Raw genomic sequence first — 16,452 nt, 5'->3', positions numbered from 1 at the left:
CATGTACTCAATTTATTAAAGAACCATATCTTTAACCTCTCTAGTTCAAGAACTATTCCTGTACTTCATTAATATCTTTAACTCCTCTGATTCTGGAACCCTACCTGTACCCCCATTAATCAAAGAACCATATCTTTAATCACTCTAATTTTTGGACCATTCCAGTACCCCGTTAATTAAAGAACCATTATTTTATCTTTCAATTTATTAATTCATGAACCATATCCGCACCCAATTAATTAAAGATTCTTATCTTCAACACTTCTAATTCTCGAATCACACCTGTACCCCATTAATAAAAGAAGCATTATTTTTATCTCTTACCCTAGTTCAAGTACCATTCCTGCACCATTCCATTAATTAATAAACCTTCTCTCAAAAACATTTTAATTCAGGAAACATACCTGTACCCCAATAATTATAGAACCATAATTTTATCTTTAACCACCTTAATTCAAGAACCATACTTTACCACATTCTTTCAAGAACCATATCTTTATCTTTAACTACTTTAATTCAAGAAACATACATTTACTCCATTATTTCGAGAACCATAATTTTATCTTTAACTACTTTAATACAAGAATCATACCTTCACCCAATTTAAATTCTGAACCATATCTTTATACAATTATATTTAAAGAGTTATTAATTTCATCTTTAACTACTTTAATTAAAGAATCCTACCTTTACCCACCCCAACCCCAACATAATTTTAGTCACGGGCAGGCATCTTTACTGAACCGCTAAACTTCCCTGAAGCTAGCTGTAAAAGCTTCTTCACATTTAATACGAGGTGGTAGTATACAGAATAGTAATATTATCTTCTCATAAAGCTTAATAGAATATGATGTGAGCTGTCTTTAGAAGATGTATGATAATTATAGTGTAGAGATACAAGGAAAAACGAATCACCTGAATCGTAAACACAATATATCTTTATTTAGTTAAAACATTTCAGACTGTTTGGTTAACAGGGACAAATTTAAACTCCAACGAAATAATAGTTTATAAACGGACATTGTTGTTGTTGATTATATGCGGAAATTTTAATATCAAATTTTATTGAAAAAATGAAATTTCTTCTCTCTATACTCGTTATCATTGATAACTTGAATGTGTTGCTTGCAAGCAATGATAATTGTAGAGAAAATGATCTAAATGCTTTAATGGTACGTCTGCGACAACTGCGAACAGACTTTGCCAACTTGGAAATCCAGCACGCTGAACAGATAAATGCCACTCAAGCAGAAATTGGTGTTCTCAAGGAAGCAAATGATAATCAAGAAACAGAACTTAAAAAGCTTAGACAAGAAATCAACAAAACATCTTCAGAAATTGGTGTTCTCAAGGAAGCGAATGATACCCAGGAAAAAGAACTTGAAAAGCTTAGACAAGAAATCAACAAAACATCTTCAAAGATCAACACATTAAACAGAACACAAGAAACGGAACTTATCGAACTTAGAAAAGAAATAGCGACAATTAAAGGTATTCTATTAAAATATTTGTTTTATAATTAAGATGAAAGTGCTTATTAAGGTGACATAACTGAGGTATTCTTTGACATGACTGGGTCAGAACCTTTTTTCAAGACGTTTTTACCATTTGATTTGGTCAATACCAATACTATTTAAAAAATTTCAGAACATGAAAAAATATACACTTCCCTTTTCCATAGTTATCGCTTATATTGCGCAAAGTTTATTTACTAACAAAAAAGAAAAAAATAAGACTCAAATCGGTCTTAACATTGCTCTTAAATCAATTCTCCTGTATCAGACTTAGTATATTTCTACATATTTCCATTTTAAGTGCCCCTGTTGATCTACGTAAAATTTTCAAATTTTAGGTTTTTAGGTTTGGACCTCAAAGGAACTACTTTAAAATGTTCAGTGCATAAAATTTCAATAATAAAAAAATCATACTTGAAATTAAAGATAGTGTTGTTTGAAAATCATTTATTTTTCATGCCTTTTCGTGGAAAATCATAAAAAAATGATCCAATGAAATCTTATTTTGTCTTTGTAAGATTACTTTGCACAACTTGGTTTGCATTTTACTTTGTTTTGCAAAAACAGACATTCCACAGAATTTCAAAAAAACATGAATTTTTCTTTTTGACAAAACCATGGCATTTCATACCCAAGAAACTATAATTGTATGTGACTTCACAGTTATATCAAGAGCAAAAAACTCGTATATGTTATATTTCTTCTATCAGGTCTGCTTGAAGACAAAAATAGTTCTATCATTTGTGGTGCGCTTGAAAAATCGTTATTTATGTGCAAATTATACACACATTATTTTGCAATTCCATTTGAAATCATCCTCCTCAATCAAGTTCTGCTACAAAGTTGTTCAAAGTTAACTTAATGATTTTGACATTTATTCAACATTCAAGATAGTGACGAATTCTTAAACTACAAGTAGTGATATATTTTAAACTTCACTATAATCAACAAAAAAAATACAGACACAATTATTTCTCAATCATTTGAAATTAAAACATGTGTTTTCGTATTTTTCTTTCATTTTTTTAAGGTAACTTGTTAAGTTGTGTTGCATAAAAGAGCTGTCAGTAGAAAAGCACGCTCGACTATTCTTCGTGCTTGATAGTAAAAGAGCATTGATAATGTAAAATTTATAAGTTCATAACCGGGCCATTTTTTTTCAAATCCATGTTACAGTTACAGGCCTTGTAGAGAGTCCTGTTATGCTCTCAAAGTAGTATAAAATTTCAACTTGTTTTAAAGCAAGATGTCAATGAAATATAAAAATATCTGAAGTGGAACGCAAATTATAACGTGAATTCTACGTCGAAAAAATGGGCAAAATTCTGTCAAAATGCTATATAGAGCTATCTCCTCCTGTCTACAGGTTAGGGCGTGATGGTGAACAAGTGTACAAAGTTTCATAGCCATATGCCAATGGCTTTGAAAATTATTTTAGATGGTACGCAAACTTTAACGTACATTTTAAGTCGAATAAGGGGCATAATTCTGTCAAAATGCTTTAAAGAGTTACCTCCTCCTGTCGACAGGTTGGGACATGATGGTGAACATATATCATTGAAGCTTCTTTCATGTTAATGTGTTACACAATTAATATTGGACTTACACGTTAATATTGGACACCTACCTGTACTGTATTAAAAATACAGTACGGTCAGAACAAAGAAATGACGTCACAGAAGTAATTTAAACTTGGATGGGCATAATGTTACTTTAAAGACGAGTCAAACCAACTCAACATTTCAACTAGTCCGCACGTTTAATCGATATACCAAAGTTAGGTATACAACATTTCATTTTGTGCCATCAATATAGGAGGGGGCATTTAGATTTACCCTTGTTCATACGTCCGTACGACCTCAAGTGACGTTAATGGGTGAATATCAATGTTCATTCCGTACAGACGGTACGTGTGGGGAAAAAGGTTGCTTATGGGGTGCAAATACGTTGCTTATGGGGTTTTAAAGATCAAAGGAGATAAAAGAAAAAAAAACATAATGTCAACTCAGTAGGAACATCCGCCCGTCCATCCGTCCGTTCTTATTTTGTGTCGCATGTAGCTCAAAAATTATTTACCTCTTTACCTAGAGTCATGCATCTTGTGAACCTGGGAATTCGCTTGTAGATTTGTTTCTGTTTTGTCGGAGTTATTGCCCTTTTACTTAGTAAAAATTTGCAATTTTCATTGGTGTCGCACGTAGGCCAAAAAGTATTTGACCTAGGGTCATTAAACTTTACAGGAATGTTTATAAGCATGTGTAGTTGTGCACTTGGGTATTTTTGTGTGTATTTATTTAGTATTTGTAGAGTTATTGACCTCTACTTAGTAAAATTTTGCATTATACAACTTGTGTCGCACGTAGCTCTCGAAGTATCTTACCTAGGGTCATGAAACTTTACAGGGATGTTGATCAGCATGTGAAGTTGTGCACCTGGCATTTTGCTGGTGGATTTTTTCTATATTGTCAGAGTTATTGCCCTTGACTTAGTGAAAATTTCCAATTTTCAATTTGTGTCGTGCGTAGCTCATACAATATCTAACCTAGAGTCATGAAGCTAACAGGAATGTTACTCAGTATGTGTAGTTGTACACCTATGGATTTGCTTGTGGATTTATCAAATTATATACAGGTGTTTTTCATAATGACCATGGTAAGTAATGTCTTTATATCATTGGTATATAAATATTTGAAAATATGAGTTTAGAGAGCAGCATATACGAAGAAAACATGATAAATACAGAGAACAGATTTGAGAGTCTAAATGACCTTGATGGGTGGGGTACGGAACCATGGAAAATTCAAAGAGGAAAAGAAAGAAAAAGAACAGTAGTGTAGAGCTGTGACGATTCGCAAAAACTTTCGACTGATGATAAAATTAACAGCATTTTTTTGAAGGCAGAACAGAAATTTTGAAAAAGCTAAAGTCCTTAGAATCGAAAACAGTCCCCAGTACATATTTTGAACTTTACTAGAGTTAAATGAAAAAGGCATCTGTAGGCAAAACGAAAGAGTTACATGGGTAGAAGCGAGTCTAGCTGTGCAAAATAAGAAACTTAAAAATGCTGTCAACAAGTCATTGGATATTGAGGCAAGAAATTCCGCCGAAAATAATCTAATATTTTGGGGTTGTCCTGAAAACAACAGCTTTTCATCTGGCAGAATTAATTTTCAAATTTCTTAAGGGACGAACTAGATCTAAATCCGCCAACAGAAAATCCAAACGTTATAGAGAGAGCACATAGACTAGGCTCTCCAAGAAATCAAAAATATAGAAACATGTCAGATCCTAAAAGACCTTTGATTGTAAAATCTAAAGATTATATTGACACAGAAATTGTCTTGAATTAACGCTTACAAAACTAAAGGGGACCCCATTCAGAATATAGATATGAGGACTAATCCTCTCCGAAATTTGTAGAAGCTTACAAAAGAACTGTATAGTACTACAGAAGAAGAGAGGCTAGATCAAGCGTGAAAAAAAATTGTCAATAAAGTAGCCCGGCCAAGTTATACATCAATAACAAACTTGTACATGATATGTTCCCGAATGGCTTGAAGTACTCACAGGAGTCAAGGGTTTATTCTTTCGAAACCCAGTACCTTCACATACAACCACACGTACAAATACCAACGATATCCACAGCCCAGTCAAATAGAGTTGTAGATCATACACACAATGAAGTATTCGACAGTACAGAAACAAACAATACACATAAAAATGGACCACGCCCCCACTTTACAAATAGGTAAACACAGCTGACATTTCATATATACAAGGTCAAGTTCAATTATCGCCACGTGCTAAAAAAAATACATGTGAGGCTGGAATGGAAAATAACTTACGCTGTAAGCGAGGAAACATCTCTCAAACAGTTGTTCAAAGTACCACGGCGCAGCAGAAGCATAAATAGAAACAACAGCAAAGTCAATTCCAACACAAATAATTCCAAAACAGCGAACATTAAGTCCGAATAGTGAACACAAAGCACTCCGAATCAAAAAACTATAAACAGAAAGGCAGGGAGTAGCTTGTATCTAAAAATAGACCCCGACAAAACGCCACCTGCAAATCAAGTCGAAACATCAGAGGGGCCCGAAGTAGGGAAACTCGTGTGAATAGGAAAACGTGGAGAAAAGTGAACTGCGTATTTCTCTTTGTAATATATCAAGGATTGAGAGGAAAGCGGTATAAACATAAACTGGAGTCACACATAACTTTTAAGAATTATTTTCAAAGTAAAGACATTATTTTACTTACAGAGACATGGTTTAACGATAAATTAACATGTGATGTAGAAGGTTTTATGCATTATAAACTTGACCGTAAACTTACACATAAAAACGCACGCAGAGACAGCGGCGGTATTATTATATAATGTGAAAAACAGTATTAAACATTTTGTTGAATTTATGAAATCTACGGAAGACTATATTTAAGTGGATAAGATTAGATAAGTGTTTTTTAATTCATGATACAGATGTATTGATGTTGTCTATGTTACAATGACCGAAAGGAGGGATTCTAGGGAAGTTTTAAGTAACTCTTGTATCTTTGATTTAGTAATGGAAGATATGATACATTTTCAAAGCGTTTATGGTGAAAATTGTAATTTTATTATCACTGGCGATTTAAATAGCAGAGTCGGAGATTTACATGACTTTGTAGAAAATGAATATCTTTTTAAAGTGACATTATGCCCATCCATGGGTAGATATAGAGTGAACAGGTGAAAGTCAAAAAAAATTTACATTTTCTCATAATTCCTTTCAACTTTATAATTTACTTCACATGAACGATAAATAACTCACTAGGCCCTGTGAAATGTGTGTAATTATCCATCGGAATGTATTCGTTACTTTCATTTCATAAAAAGAGTGGGGCACTCTTTTTGTATATTTAAGTAGATTTATTTTTTACCCTTTTTTTTAACATTTTCAAATATCATGTGTTGGTCAATCACCATTATAACGACCAGTTATATGAAACATGTAGTCAAATAAAGTCAATTTGACAATGAAAAAATGAGCATAATGTCACTTTAATCTTAATCTCATGCCAGAAGATTATTCAGAAGATTTAGTTTTATCTAGGATATTTCAAGATCAAATTATAAACGAAAATGGGCGATTTTTAATAGATTTTTGTAAAATGACTGGATTGAGAATAATGAACGGAAGGGTTGGTAAGGACAAACACATAGGGAAATATACATGTATTACGGAATCTGGCAGTAGTTACAGTAGATTATGTTCTTTGTTTTCCAAGATTAATACCATTTTTTTAATTCATTCGATGTTGAGGAGCCAGAACATTATGTCCGATCACTGTATGATAAATTTTTCAATCAAACGTGCTGCCCTAAACGAAGAAAGCAATTACAAAAAACTTAGATGATCAAAACTGTGAACATGCAGATAACTCATACAAATGGAATAATGACAAGAAATTTGAATTTTTAGAAATCTTTTGAACGCTTTGGCACCATTAAAACTTGATGCATTAATCGAAAATTTCGAATTAGTATCAGAAAATCAAGATATAGATCAAAATTTACAAGAATTTAATGAGTTTTTGTCCAGTGTATGTGACCCAATCTTCAGAAAAAGGGAAAATAACCCGAAAAAAAACGAAACAAAGAAATAATTGGTACGATAATGACTGTAAGGGGAAACAAAAATAATTTTATATAAACTTGAATATTTATTGAGCAGATAAAACTACAGAAAATAGAATAAATATGGTAAAATCTAGAACGGAGTATAAAACATATATTAGAAATAAAAAGCTTAATCACGATATTCAGGAAACCAAAAAATTAGAAAAAATCCGTTATAAAAAGAATATTGGAAGCTATTAAAGAATACAGGTATACGGGCAGAAAAACATAGTATACCCTGTACACATTTCGCCGAATACTTTAAAGCGATAAATAACCCAGATTCATTTTTTTTTCAACCGGACGATGACGCAATTTATTTTAACGAACGATATGTCAATGGGGAATTTCAGTGTATGTTTGATGAACTTGATTTAGAAATCACGGAAAATGAAATATTACGCGCATGCTTTGAACTTAAGAATGATTGTTCCGGAGGACCCGACTATTTTATAAATGAATTTTACAAATACGGAATTAACTCGCCACTACCATATTTACTCAAGCTTTTCAACAAATAACTATCACAAGGTTATTTTCCCCAAATGTGGTCTGAAGGTTTCATAATACCTATCTATAAAAAAGGAGATAATAATTTACCAGAAAATTACAGGGGAGTGACATTACTAAGTACCCTAGGTAAACTTTTTTCAAAAATACTTAATATACATCTTGAAAATTGGGCAGAGAACTATCACGTTTACATTGACGCACAAGCAGGATTTAGGTCAAAGATGGGAACTGTAGATAATATTTATGTATAACAAAGTATCATTAATCGTATAATTTCTGAAAATAAACGTCTTTTTGTTTACTTCGTTGACTTTACAAAAGCATTTGATTTTATTGTTGGGGATAATTTATGGTTAAAGCTGATAAAATTAGGAGTCAGGGGAAAAGTAATGAAAGTTTTGAAATTTATGTATACAAACGTCAAATCCAGAATTAAATTATCAAATACATTGAGCGAAACTGTCATGTGTTCATTAGGGGTCCGTCAAGGGGACAGCTTGTCCCCTTTTCTCTTTTCTATGTACATAAATGACTTAGAAGATACTTTTATATTAAAGGGTTTTAAAGGCATAGACTTAGGTACTCTAAAATTGTTCTTATTGTTATATGCGGACGACATTGCTATTATATCGGAAACAAAAGAAGATCTTCAAAATGGATTAAATATTTTAAAAGATTATTGCGACGAATGGAAACTTAAACTAAACGTTAATAAAACAAAAATAATGGTTTTTAAAAAGGGAGGGAGAAATCAGCAGAATTTAAGATTTTTATATGGAAATACAGAAATTGAAAAAGTAATTCACATATTTAGGAATCGTTTTTACAGTGGGAGGGTCATTTTCCAAAACCTTCGAAGCACTTTCAGGACAAGCATTAAAGGCAATATTTAAACTTAACTCTTATATGCAAAACTTTCCTAATATCTCAGTTTCACATTTGACAAGTTAATAACACCTATTTTAAGCTATGGATGCGAGGTTTGGGGTTTTATGGAAGCAAAAAAGATAGAAAATATACATTTGAAATTTTGCAAAAATTTATTAGGAGTAAGGCCACAAACTCAAAATAACTTCGTTTATGGAGAAATAGGCAGAGAACAATTAATACAGCTCAGAATGATACGAATTTTAAAATTTTGGTTTAAAATATTGAAATCGGAACAACATTTGTACATTAAAAAAGTTTACAATATGATGATCTTTAATATAGAACAAAAACCAAATTATAAATGTTGGGCTAATTCAATTAAACAATTATTTCAGAGACTAGGGTTTTATCATGTTTGGGTTAATCAGGGAGTGGGAAATGAAATTTTATTTTTGAACTCGGTAAAACAGAGACTTAAAAATAACTACATGCAAAACTGGACAGAATCTCTACGCAATTCATCAAGAGCTACCCTTAACATTCTTTTTTCAAACTTTAATTTTAAATTGTATCTTGAACAAATTAACATTCAGAAATTTAGAATAGCATTAACCAGATTTAGAGTTTCAGCACATAGGTTATTAATTGAAACAGGGAGATGGCATAAACCAAACAAAATTCCAAGAAATGAAAGAAAATGTATAATATGAAACAAACTCGAGGATGAATACCATTTTTTATTAGAATGTACTTCATATTGTGAAATAAGAACTAAGTATTTACCAAAGTACTACTGGAAAAGACCAAACATACCTAAATTTATCGAATTAATGTCAAATGAATCGACTACTATGATAAGAAAACTGTCCACTTTTATTTATAAAGCTTTTGAAATCCGTACACCGATTTACTGTTCTTAAAAATATTTTCATTCACACTTTTCTCCTACAACGTCATTTTTACAAGTATATATTTATAATCTGTTTTGTTTAATCATTCATACTTAAAAATATACATTTTATATGTAAGTGTAATGCACGTGTGTATTTGATTATTAGTACATGTTATATTATGCAATATTAAGTTTCTTCTAGTAAAACATACATAGTTATATGTGATTGTAACGTATTTAATCCTATTGTGAATTATTAAGTTTCTTCCGGTTAGAACATAATGCAATTTATCTTATTATTTTTTTTATTTCCAAGTGTTTAAAAGCTTTATGCATGCAACACAATTAATTCTATTAAGAATTGTTACATAAAATGTGTAATTACAGGTCTTTTAGAGACTATTATATGTCATTGTTATATGTCACCATTGACCTATATTTATCATAAAATGATTGATCGTATACCATGACACTCATGGGTTTGTAACCTTTTGTGAATAAAGATTATTATTATTATAAATATCTATACTTTAAGTTAGCAGAATCAGTGATACCTTCAAGCAGCACTTATTTTCATAAAATGGATTAATAACAAGCGTGAAAACTATGAATTTTACAATTATAATTCATATATAAATTATAAGTATTTGTTTTTCGTAAAGCTTTGATTTTCAACAACCATGATGAACATGATTAGTTTAAATAAAACAACTACCTATAACTTTTCATTTGCAGAAATGTGTCTTTTCAGTCAGGTTCAATAATAACATTGATACTCAAATATGTTTTCATACATTCTTATGTTTATGTGTATATTTTATGCAACGTCTGTGCATCCCCCATGAAACAAGCGATATGTTCCAAATTTGACTATCAAGAAGATAAACCTTTGGAAACCATGATTAGAAATTGATTAACTGTATTAGCTGAAAAGGTGACGGTTATTGCAGAAGGTGAATATCTTGGAAGACATAAACGATGAGACCTTACGTTGTATTTTTATAAAAGCTGCAAGTGACATTATGCTTGAAATATCCATCTTTAATAAAATGACAAACAAACTATTCCAAGCTCTTTGAACGTAATGCTAACAATTTAGTTACTATAATTGCTTTAATACTTGCAGCTGTATACACTGAACAAAAAATCTAACCGATCACCCTGAGTTTTCTTTTATATATGAAAGAGAATAATACTAATATATCCGACTTTTATTTATTTCTAAGAGAATGAACACATTGAGAATAATAAAATTATACATTTTTTCTATTTAAATAAAACTTTATCGATATTTTTAAATAAATATTTTATGAACATCCACTCACCTGTCTGATAGAGGCTCCAGCATTCAACATTCCAACTGCTACGGCACGATCCTGCATCGACATTCGTGCCATGTTTTATGTATTTTCCCTTATAATGTTAACAAGGATTTATGCAATGTTAAATTTAATACTCACCACGCTCTGCCAAAATGTGTAAACCTTGCCCTGTTTCTTGCGTGAGTGCATGGAACCGCATTAAATTATTTTTCTTTCCACAAATCGGTAGAAAATGACACAAAAATCACCTCTGCAAATTTTATAAGGATCTATTGACCCGTTATAAAATAATTAAATTTAAAAAGTGACCGGTTAGAACTTTTGTTAAGTGTATACTTGTATTGATCCGATATTTTTTTTTCTTGAAATTATAATAACATTAAAAATCAAATAGTGGGGAATACAGCATGCCTAACAAACGTTTAAAACGACAAAATTAAAGTTGTTGCAGCCTCAATTAAAATGAGCCTGTTTGTGGACGGTACTGAAAATTTCAAACTACCGTCCACGCCTCCTAGTACCGGTTCAGGCGGAGTTTAACAATTTATAAGGGTAACATTTTGAAGTTAGAAATATTTGCAAAAATGTACGCGAACTAAAAGTTTCTTGTTTGTAGGACAAAACTTACATTTATTTTTCCTATCGATTGCATGTATCAGTGTGGCAATACCACGTGACATTAACGTCATGTTCGGCATCATTTCCAAGACAAATGTTGCTCGATTCGGAAAAGAAAATAGCCGTAAATATTTTATTTCTGTACCAATTTCTTTGGGATATGCACCAGTCTACGGGGAAAATTATAAGCTTTCCACAGAATATTGGATCATCGTCAGTTTATAAGCCGTTTTATCAAACACTTTGCATAACCTTGGAAGTTGCTTGTATTAGAGCGGGCTTCAGTTGCAAGCTATTTCGTTTTCTGGCGTTATCTGGTCTACGTCGTGATTAAAAAGTCAGGTTTACATCAACCGGGAGTACGGAAGGCAAAACTCTACCTAAATATGTTCATATTTTTATTATGAATGACATAAATCTTAAATTTTTCTTCAATTGTCAATTCTGGCACCAGTTCCAAGTCGAAAAAAAGGACTACGTACAGTTTAAAGCAGATTTTAGAATCCGTTGCAAATGCAAAGCAACATGCCTACCGTTCTCTTTCTACAATTTAGTTTTTCATTGTTGATCTTTCACAGAGAGATTGTGAAAAAAACGATTGTTCCTTAAAGCAATAACACTTACTTGTATCGCAATAGCGCACGTCAAATCACGTAGATTTAGTCCTGTCGGAAAATAATATTTTGGTTTCGTTTTGAAGATGTTTAAAGTATTGCTTATTTTATCCTATGTATTAAAATGTGTTTTATTCTATTTCACAATGGCGAAATTTTACAATGGCGAAATTGATAAGAAATATATGTGCTCTCAGTGAGAGAAAGAGTTAAAATAAAAAAAAACACTTTTGTATGCTATACACTTTAACGCGAGTGTTGTAAAGCTAAAGGTATTTTTTCAGTTTATTTTTGTAAAGAGTAACTGACAAACACTGACACTCGTGAATGTGACGAATAGGTTCTTCTGTCCTCAAAAGAGAGACTTTTAAAAGGTATATATGTTTTCTGGAATTGTTGTATAATAAATTTCTATAGAGTTTGATAAACGTAATCACAATTTGAACTTGGAACTTTGCCGTGTAAATCTGATAGTATTGTTACTTAGTTGCATTACTTGTGATTCTCTATTTATAAAAAAGACCCAAAATTGCCATGAATAAGAACGAGAATGGACGCCATGTCGAGTAAACAAAGTAGAAAATAGTAAACAGATAAATGATTTTACAAACTAACAGCCATCGATCACAGTCAAATTTCTTGAAACAAAACATTCAAAAAGACGGCAATAACAATGATTATCAATAATTATATAAATATTTACATTAACATCTGTAATAGCAACATCGGCAAGATCTATGACTGGGGTCCATATGCCACTGATGCGTCCATTGAATAATTGATAGCTAACATAAGCTTAGTAAAATTACGATTACATTTGAAGAGTATATTCAATTTTCATCCTTCAACTGTCAAATGACTTACTTCTTTATTTACATATCAGATGATTCACTTATTTAGTATATGCGTCATGTTTATCATGTTTTAGATTTTAATGTATGGTCCTTTTTTATATCTTAAAAATGCTACAAAAAGTCTGTTGAGGACATCTGCAGGTCCTCACGCCGCGTGGCAATAATTCCATGCATTTATAGCCAATGACCACATCGATAAGAAATAGTCCAAATAGCCCTATCGTTTTTATTCAGTTGAAAGAGACATTATTGTTTAAAAAGTTCTACTCGATTTAAATGTGTTCAAACCATAAATATTCCGTTCCCTTCCTCTCTTTACAATGTATATTGGTGAGCTCTCTGATAAAGCTGAGTTGACTGATATAATTAACTAAATTTGTCAGATATGCAGTTTTTAACAGAAATAAATGCAATTATAAAATAGATAGTGTTTAATAGTGTGTTTAATTGTGTTCTTAAGTGAACGAAGTTACATCCAGTTCACGAAAAACGGTTACCGTGGGGTATGAAAACAGGATGTAAAAACATTTTTTATCAACGAGTGCCCACTTGTGTTCTATCATACACGTTCATTGGACAGGCTAGCTTAGTCAATCCGAGCCTGCAACATTTTCAATTTTGGCCGTTTTTGGCGATATTTAGGGTTTTTGTTTTCAATTCCACGTTTTGTATTGCTACATGACACAAAATAGATTTTTCATAATCATTACCGTGAAAGAACAATGATTAAAGAGCAATATCAATTTCTTTACAAATGCAGACAACAATTTTACGACTTTTAAAATCACTTTTAGCGCAGCGAGTAAAAATCATTTAAATATTCATTTGTGTTTATGTAAATCGTATAGTTAAATACACTATTTTTCATGGTTAACATAATTATAGAAAGAAAACGGTAAGCATGTTCCTTTGCATTTGCAACGGATTTCTAAAAATCTGCTTTAAACTGTAGTCCTTTTTTTTTTCGACTTTGGAACTGGTGCCAGAAATTGACAATTGAAGAAAAATTTAAGATTTATGTCATTCATAATAAAAATATGAACATATTTAGGTAGAGTTTTTGCCTTCCGTACTCCCGGTTGGTGTAAACCTGACTTTTTAATCATGACGTAGACCAGAATAACGCAAGAAAAGAAATAGCTTGCAACTGAAGTCCGCTCTAATACAAGCAACTTCCAAGGTTATGCAAAGTGTTTGATAACACGGCTTATAAACTGACAAAGATCCAATATTCTGTGGAAAGCTTATAATTTTCCCCGTAGACTGGTGCATATCCCAAAAAAATTGGTACAGAAATAAAATATTTACGGCTATTTTCTTTTCCGAATCGAGCAACATTTGTCTTGGAAATGATGCCGAAAATGACGTCAATGTCACGTGGTATTGCCACACTGTGTATATTAAAACTTTCATTTGTGGGGTTTGTTTCTTAGATCGTTTTCAGATCATAATTTTATTTCATCGATAGCATTCATTCGTAATACTGTAATATAATTTTATACAAAAGTTAATTTTCTACAAACGAATAACTTACGTACGGTATTGAAAATTTTTGTATCTTGTTTCTCTGCAGTACCAATTGTTGGATTCAACGCCCATCTATCTACTTCAGGAAAAGTAAATAAACCGGGCACCGTTGTCTTCGATGTCGTCATAACAAACCAAGGTGCTGATTACAACAGTTCTACCGGGATATTCGCTGCACCGTATACTGGACTCTATTTCTTCTCCGTCCAGCTTTGTAACAAGGAAAATACTCATACGTATTACGGCATACATCAAAAAAGTAGAATATTAGCAAGAAGTTATGGTTATAATTATAACAGTTCTTGGGAATGTAGTTCTGTGAGCATAATCGCAATGTTAAACAAAGCGGAACAAGTGTGGGTAAACAATTACGATACAATTTATGATGATTATCACGGAAAGAATTATTTTTCTGGATCTCTCTTAAACAAATAACTATATAATAGCAAAACTAGGTATACAATATACCAAGGAAAGTTCCTGTAAAAGTTTCTGTAACCGGATATAAATATTGATAATGAGACAAAAATGTCTTTACTTGCAAATAATCACTTAATATAAAGATAATTTAAATACCCAACATGTTTTGCATAGAAAAGGCTCATCACTCTGTTTTATAGTTATATATGTATATATTTTAGGGAAGTAGACTTAGTGTGTTTTCTTCAGAAATCCGGATCTTAAACATGACTCACACAGAATCTTGTGTCTACAAATCATTTTAAGACGGTTTTGTGATTTTTTTTATTAAGCAATAATAGCTGCACAACAAACGGAGGGAACCCAGCATAATGTTCGTGGAATTGGAGATTGTATTATTTTTCTTTTGTTTGCTTTGTTTTGTTTTGGGCTTTGTATGCGAGTGTCGTTGTGAAAAATAACACTCTGTTTTTCTTTGTATTTTTCTTTTTTCTTTGAATTTTGTATTAATTTCTAATGCATAATAGGACATACGAGTATATCGAACACCGTAGAGTAAATAAAAGATATTTGTTTATAAACAACGTACTCAGAAGTGACAATATTGTGATTATTTATTCAACAGAAGCACGGAAAGAAAATAACGCCAAACATTCAACGGTTGAGCGTACGGAAATAACTCAAGTTTAAAGCTATCATTTTGGTGTATATGTTTACAACCTCGGTGAGTCGGTAAATATGGCATCCAGAACGCCACGATTATTTTTTAATGAAATACCCGGTCAATTAACCTAATACGTTTCAATGCTAGGAATTCAGAAACACTTCATCAGTCGCATTTGATGGTGTACAGTAAGGGATATTCTATTAGTTTATTTCTCGTTGATTAAACTTTCGCTGCTTTATATATAATTAATATACATATAACATAAAGACACTTTTCTGTATTCACGTCATTTTATATTTTGCAGATAAAACGTGTGATATTTAAAGATATAATTTGCTCTTATTTTATATTAGAAAATATTGACAATGCTAACGTTACACAGTCTCTTTATAAATAGAATATGTACTTGTTTTGATTTCCAACAAAGTAGATATGTTATATGTAAAACTCTGCACACTATAAATTGTCTATATATATGAATATATAATAGTGTCATTTTTTTAGAAAAGATATAGGGAACACAGCTCTCCATACATGTTTTATTCTTTCTTTTATTCAAATAAGACATATTTATTCAAATAAGATATATTTAGTAAGAATTTCATAGATTTCAATTAATTTCTGTGATTAAAATATTTTACTAAAGGATGAGCATAGTATATATCTTTAACGAAAGTGTTATCAATTAATTGTTTTCATGATATTATATAAACATATTATATGATTGATCATTTACTAACAATTGTGTGAAGGAATGTTTCATGCTATGTTGTTTATTAAACATTTAAAATTGTAACCTAGAAACTGGTGAACATTTATAACATATTTACTTAACAATACACATGGTTTTGTAAAATACATGGATTTGTTGTTTTTATTTCATTTATTTACTTTACACTGTGGATATGTGTCGACTTACCAGCTTTACCGTTGGGGAAAGATCTTAGTTGACCTCCTTCCATTAGTAATTAATGACCCAGAC

General features: G+C 31.4%; 1 protein-coding gene across 1 annotated transcript; it reads left to right on the top strand.

Annotated features, from left to right (window-relative positions):
• The first annotated feature begins 800 nt into the window (after positions 1-800).
• On the top strand, positions 801-14,968 carry LOC132748973 (heavy metal-binding protein HIP-like). The gene is made up of 2 exons (XM_060738670.1): positions 801-1,491; positions 14,430-14,968. The coding sequence occupies exons 1-2, from the start codon at positions 1,074-1,076 to the stop codon at positions 14,816-14,818; spliced, it is 807 nt and encodes a 268-aa protein (XP_060594653.1). The 5' UTR covers positions 801-1,073; the 3' UTR covers positions 14,819-14,968.
• Positions 14,969-16,452: the final 1,484 nt, after the last annotated feature.

The sequence above is a fragment of the Ruditapes philippinarum genome, unplaced genomic scaffold (assembly GCF_026571515.1).
Source record: "Ruditapes philippinarum isolate M1 unplaced genomic scaffold, ASM2657151v2 ctg3663_1_1_1_1, whole genome shotgun sequence".
Lineage (NCBI taxonomy): Eukaryota > Metazoa > Mollusca > Bivalvia > Venerida > Veneridae > Ruditapes > Ruditapes philippinarum.
The sequence above is the reverse complement of the archived record's forward strand: the minus strand, read 5'-3'. Positions and strand labels throughout refer to the sequence as shown.

Excerpts from the sequence above, each read along its gene's own strand:
- LOC132748973 (XM_060738670.1), top strand. The coding sequence starts at position 1,074 with ATGAAATTTCTTCTCTCTATACTCGTTATCATTGATAACTTGAATGTG. Across the intron at positions 1,492-14,429 it reads AGAAATAGCGACAATTAAAG|TACCAATTGTTGGATTCAAC; the intron begins GTATTCTATTAA and ends GTTTCTCTGCAG.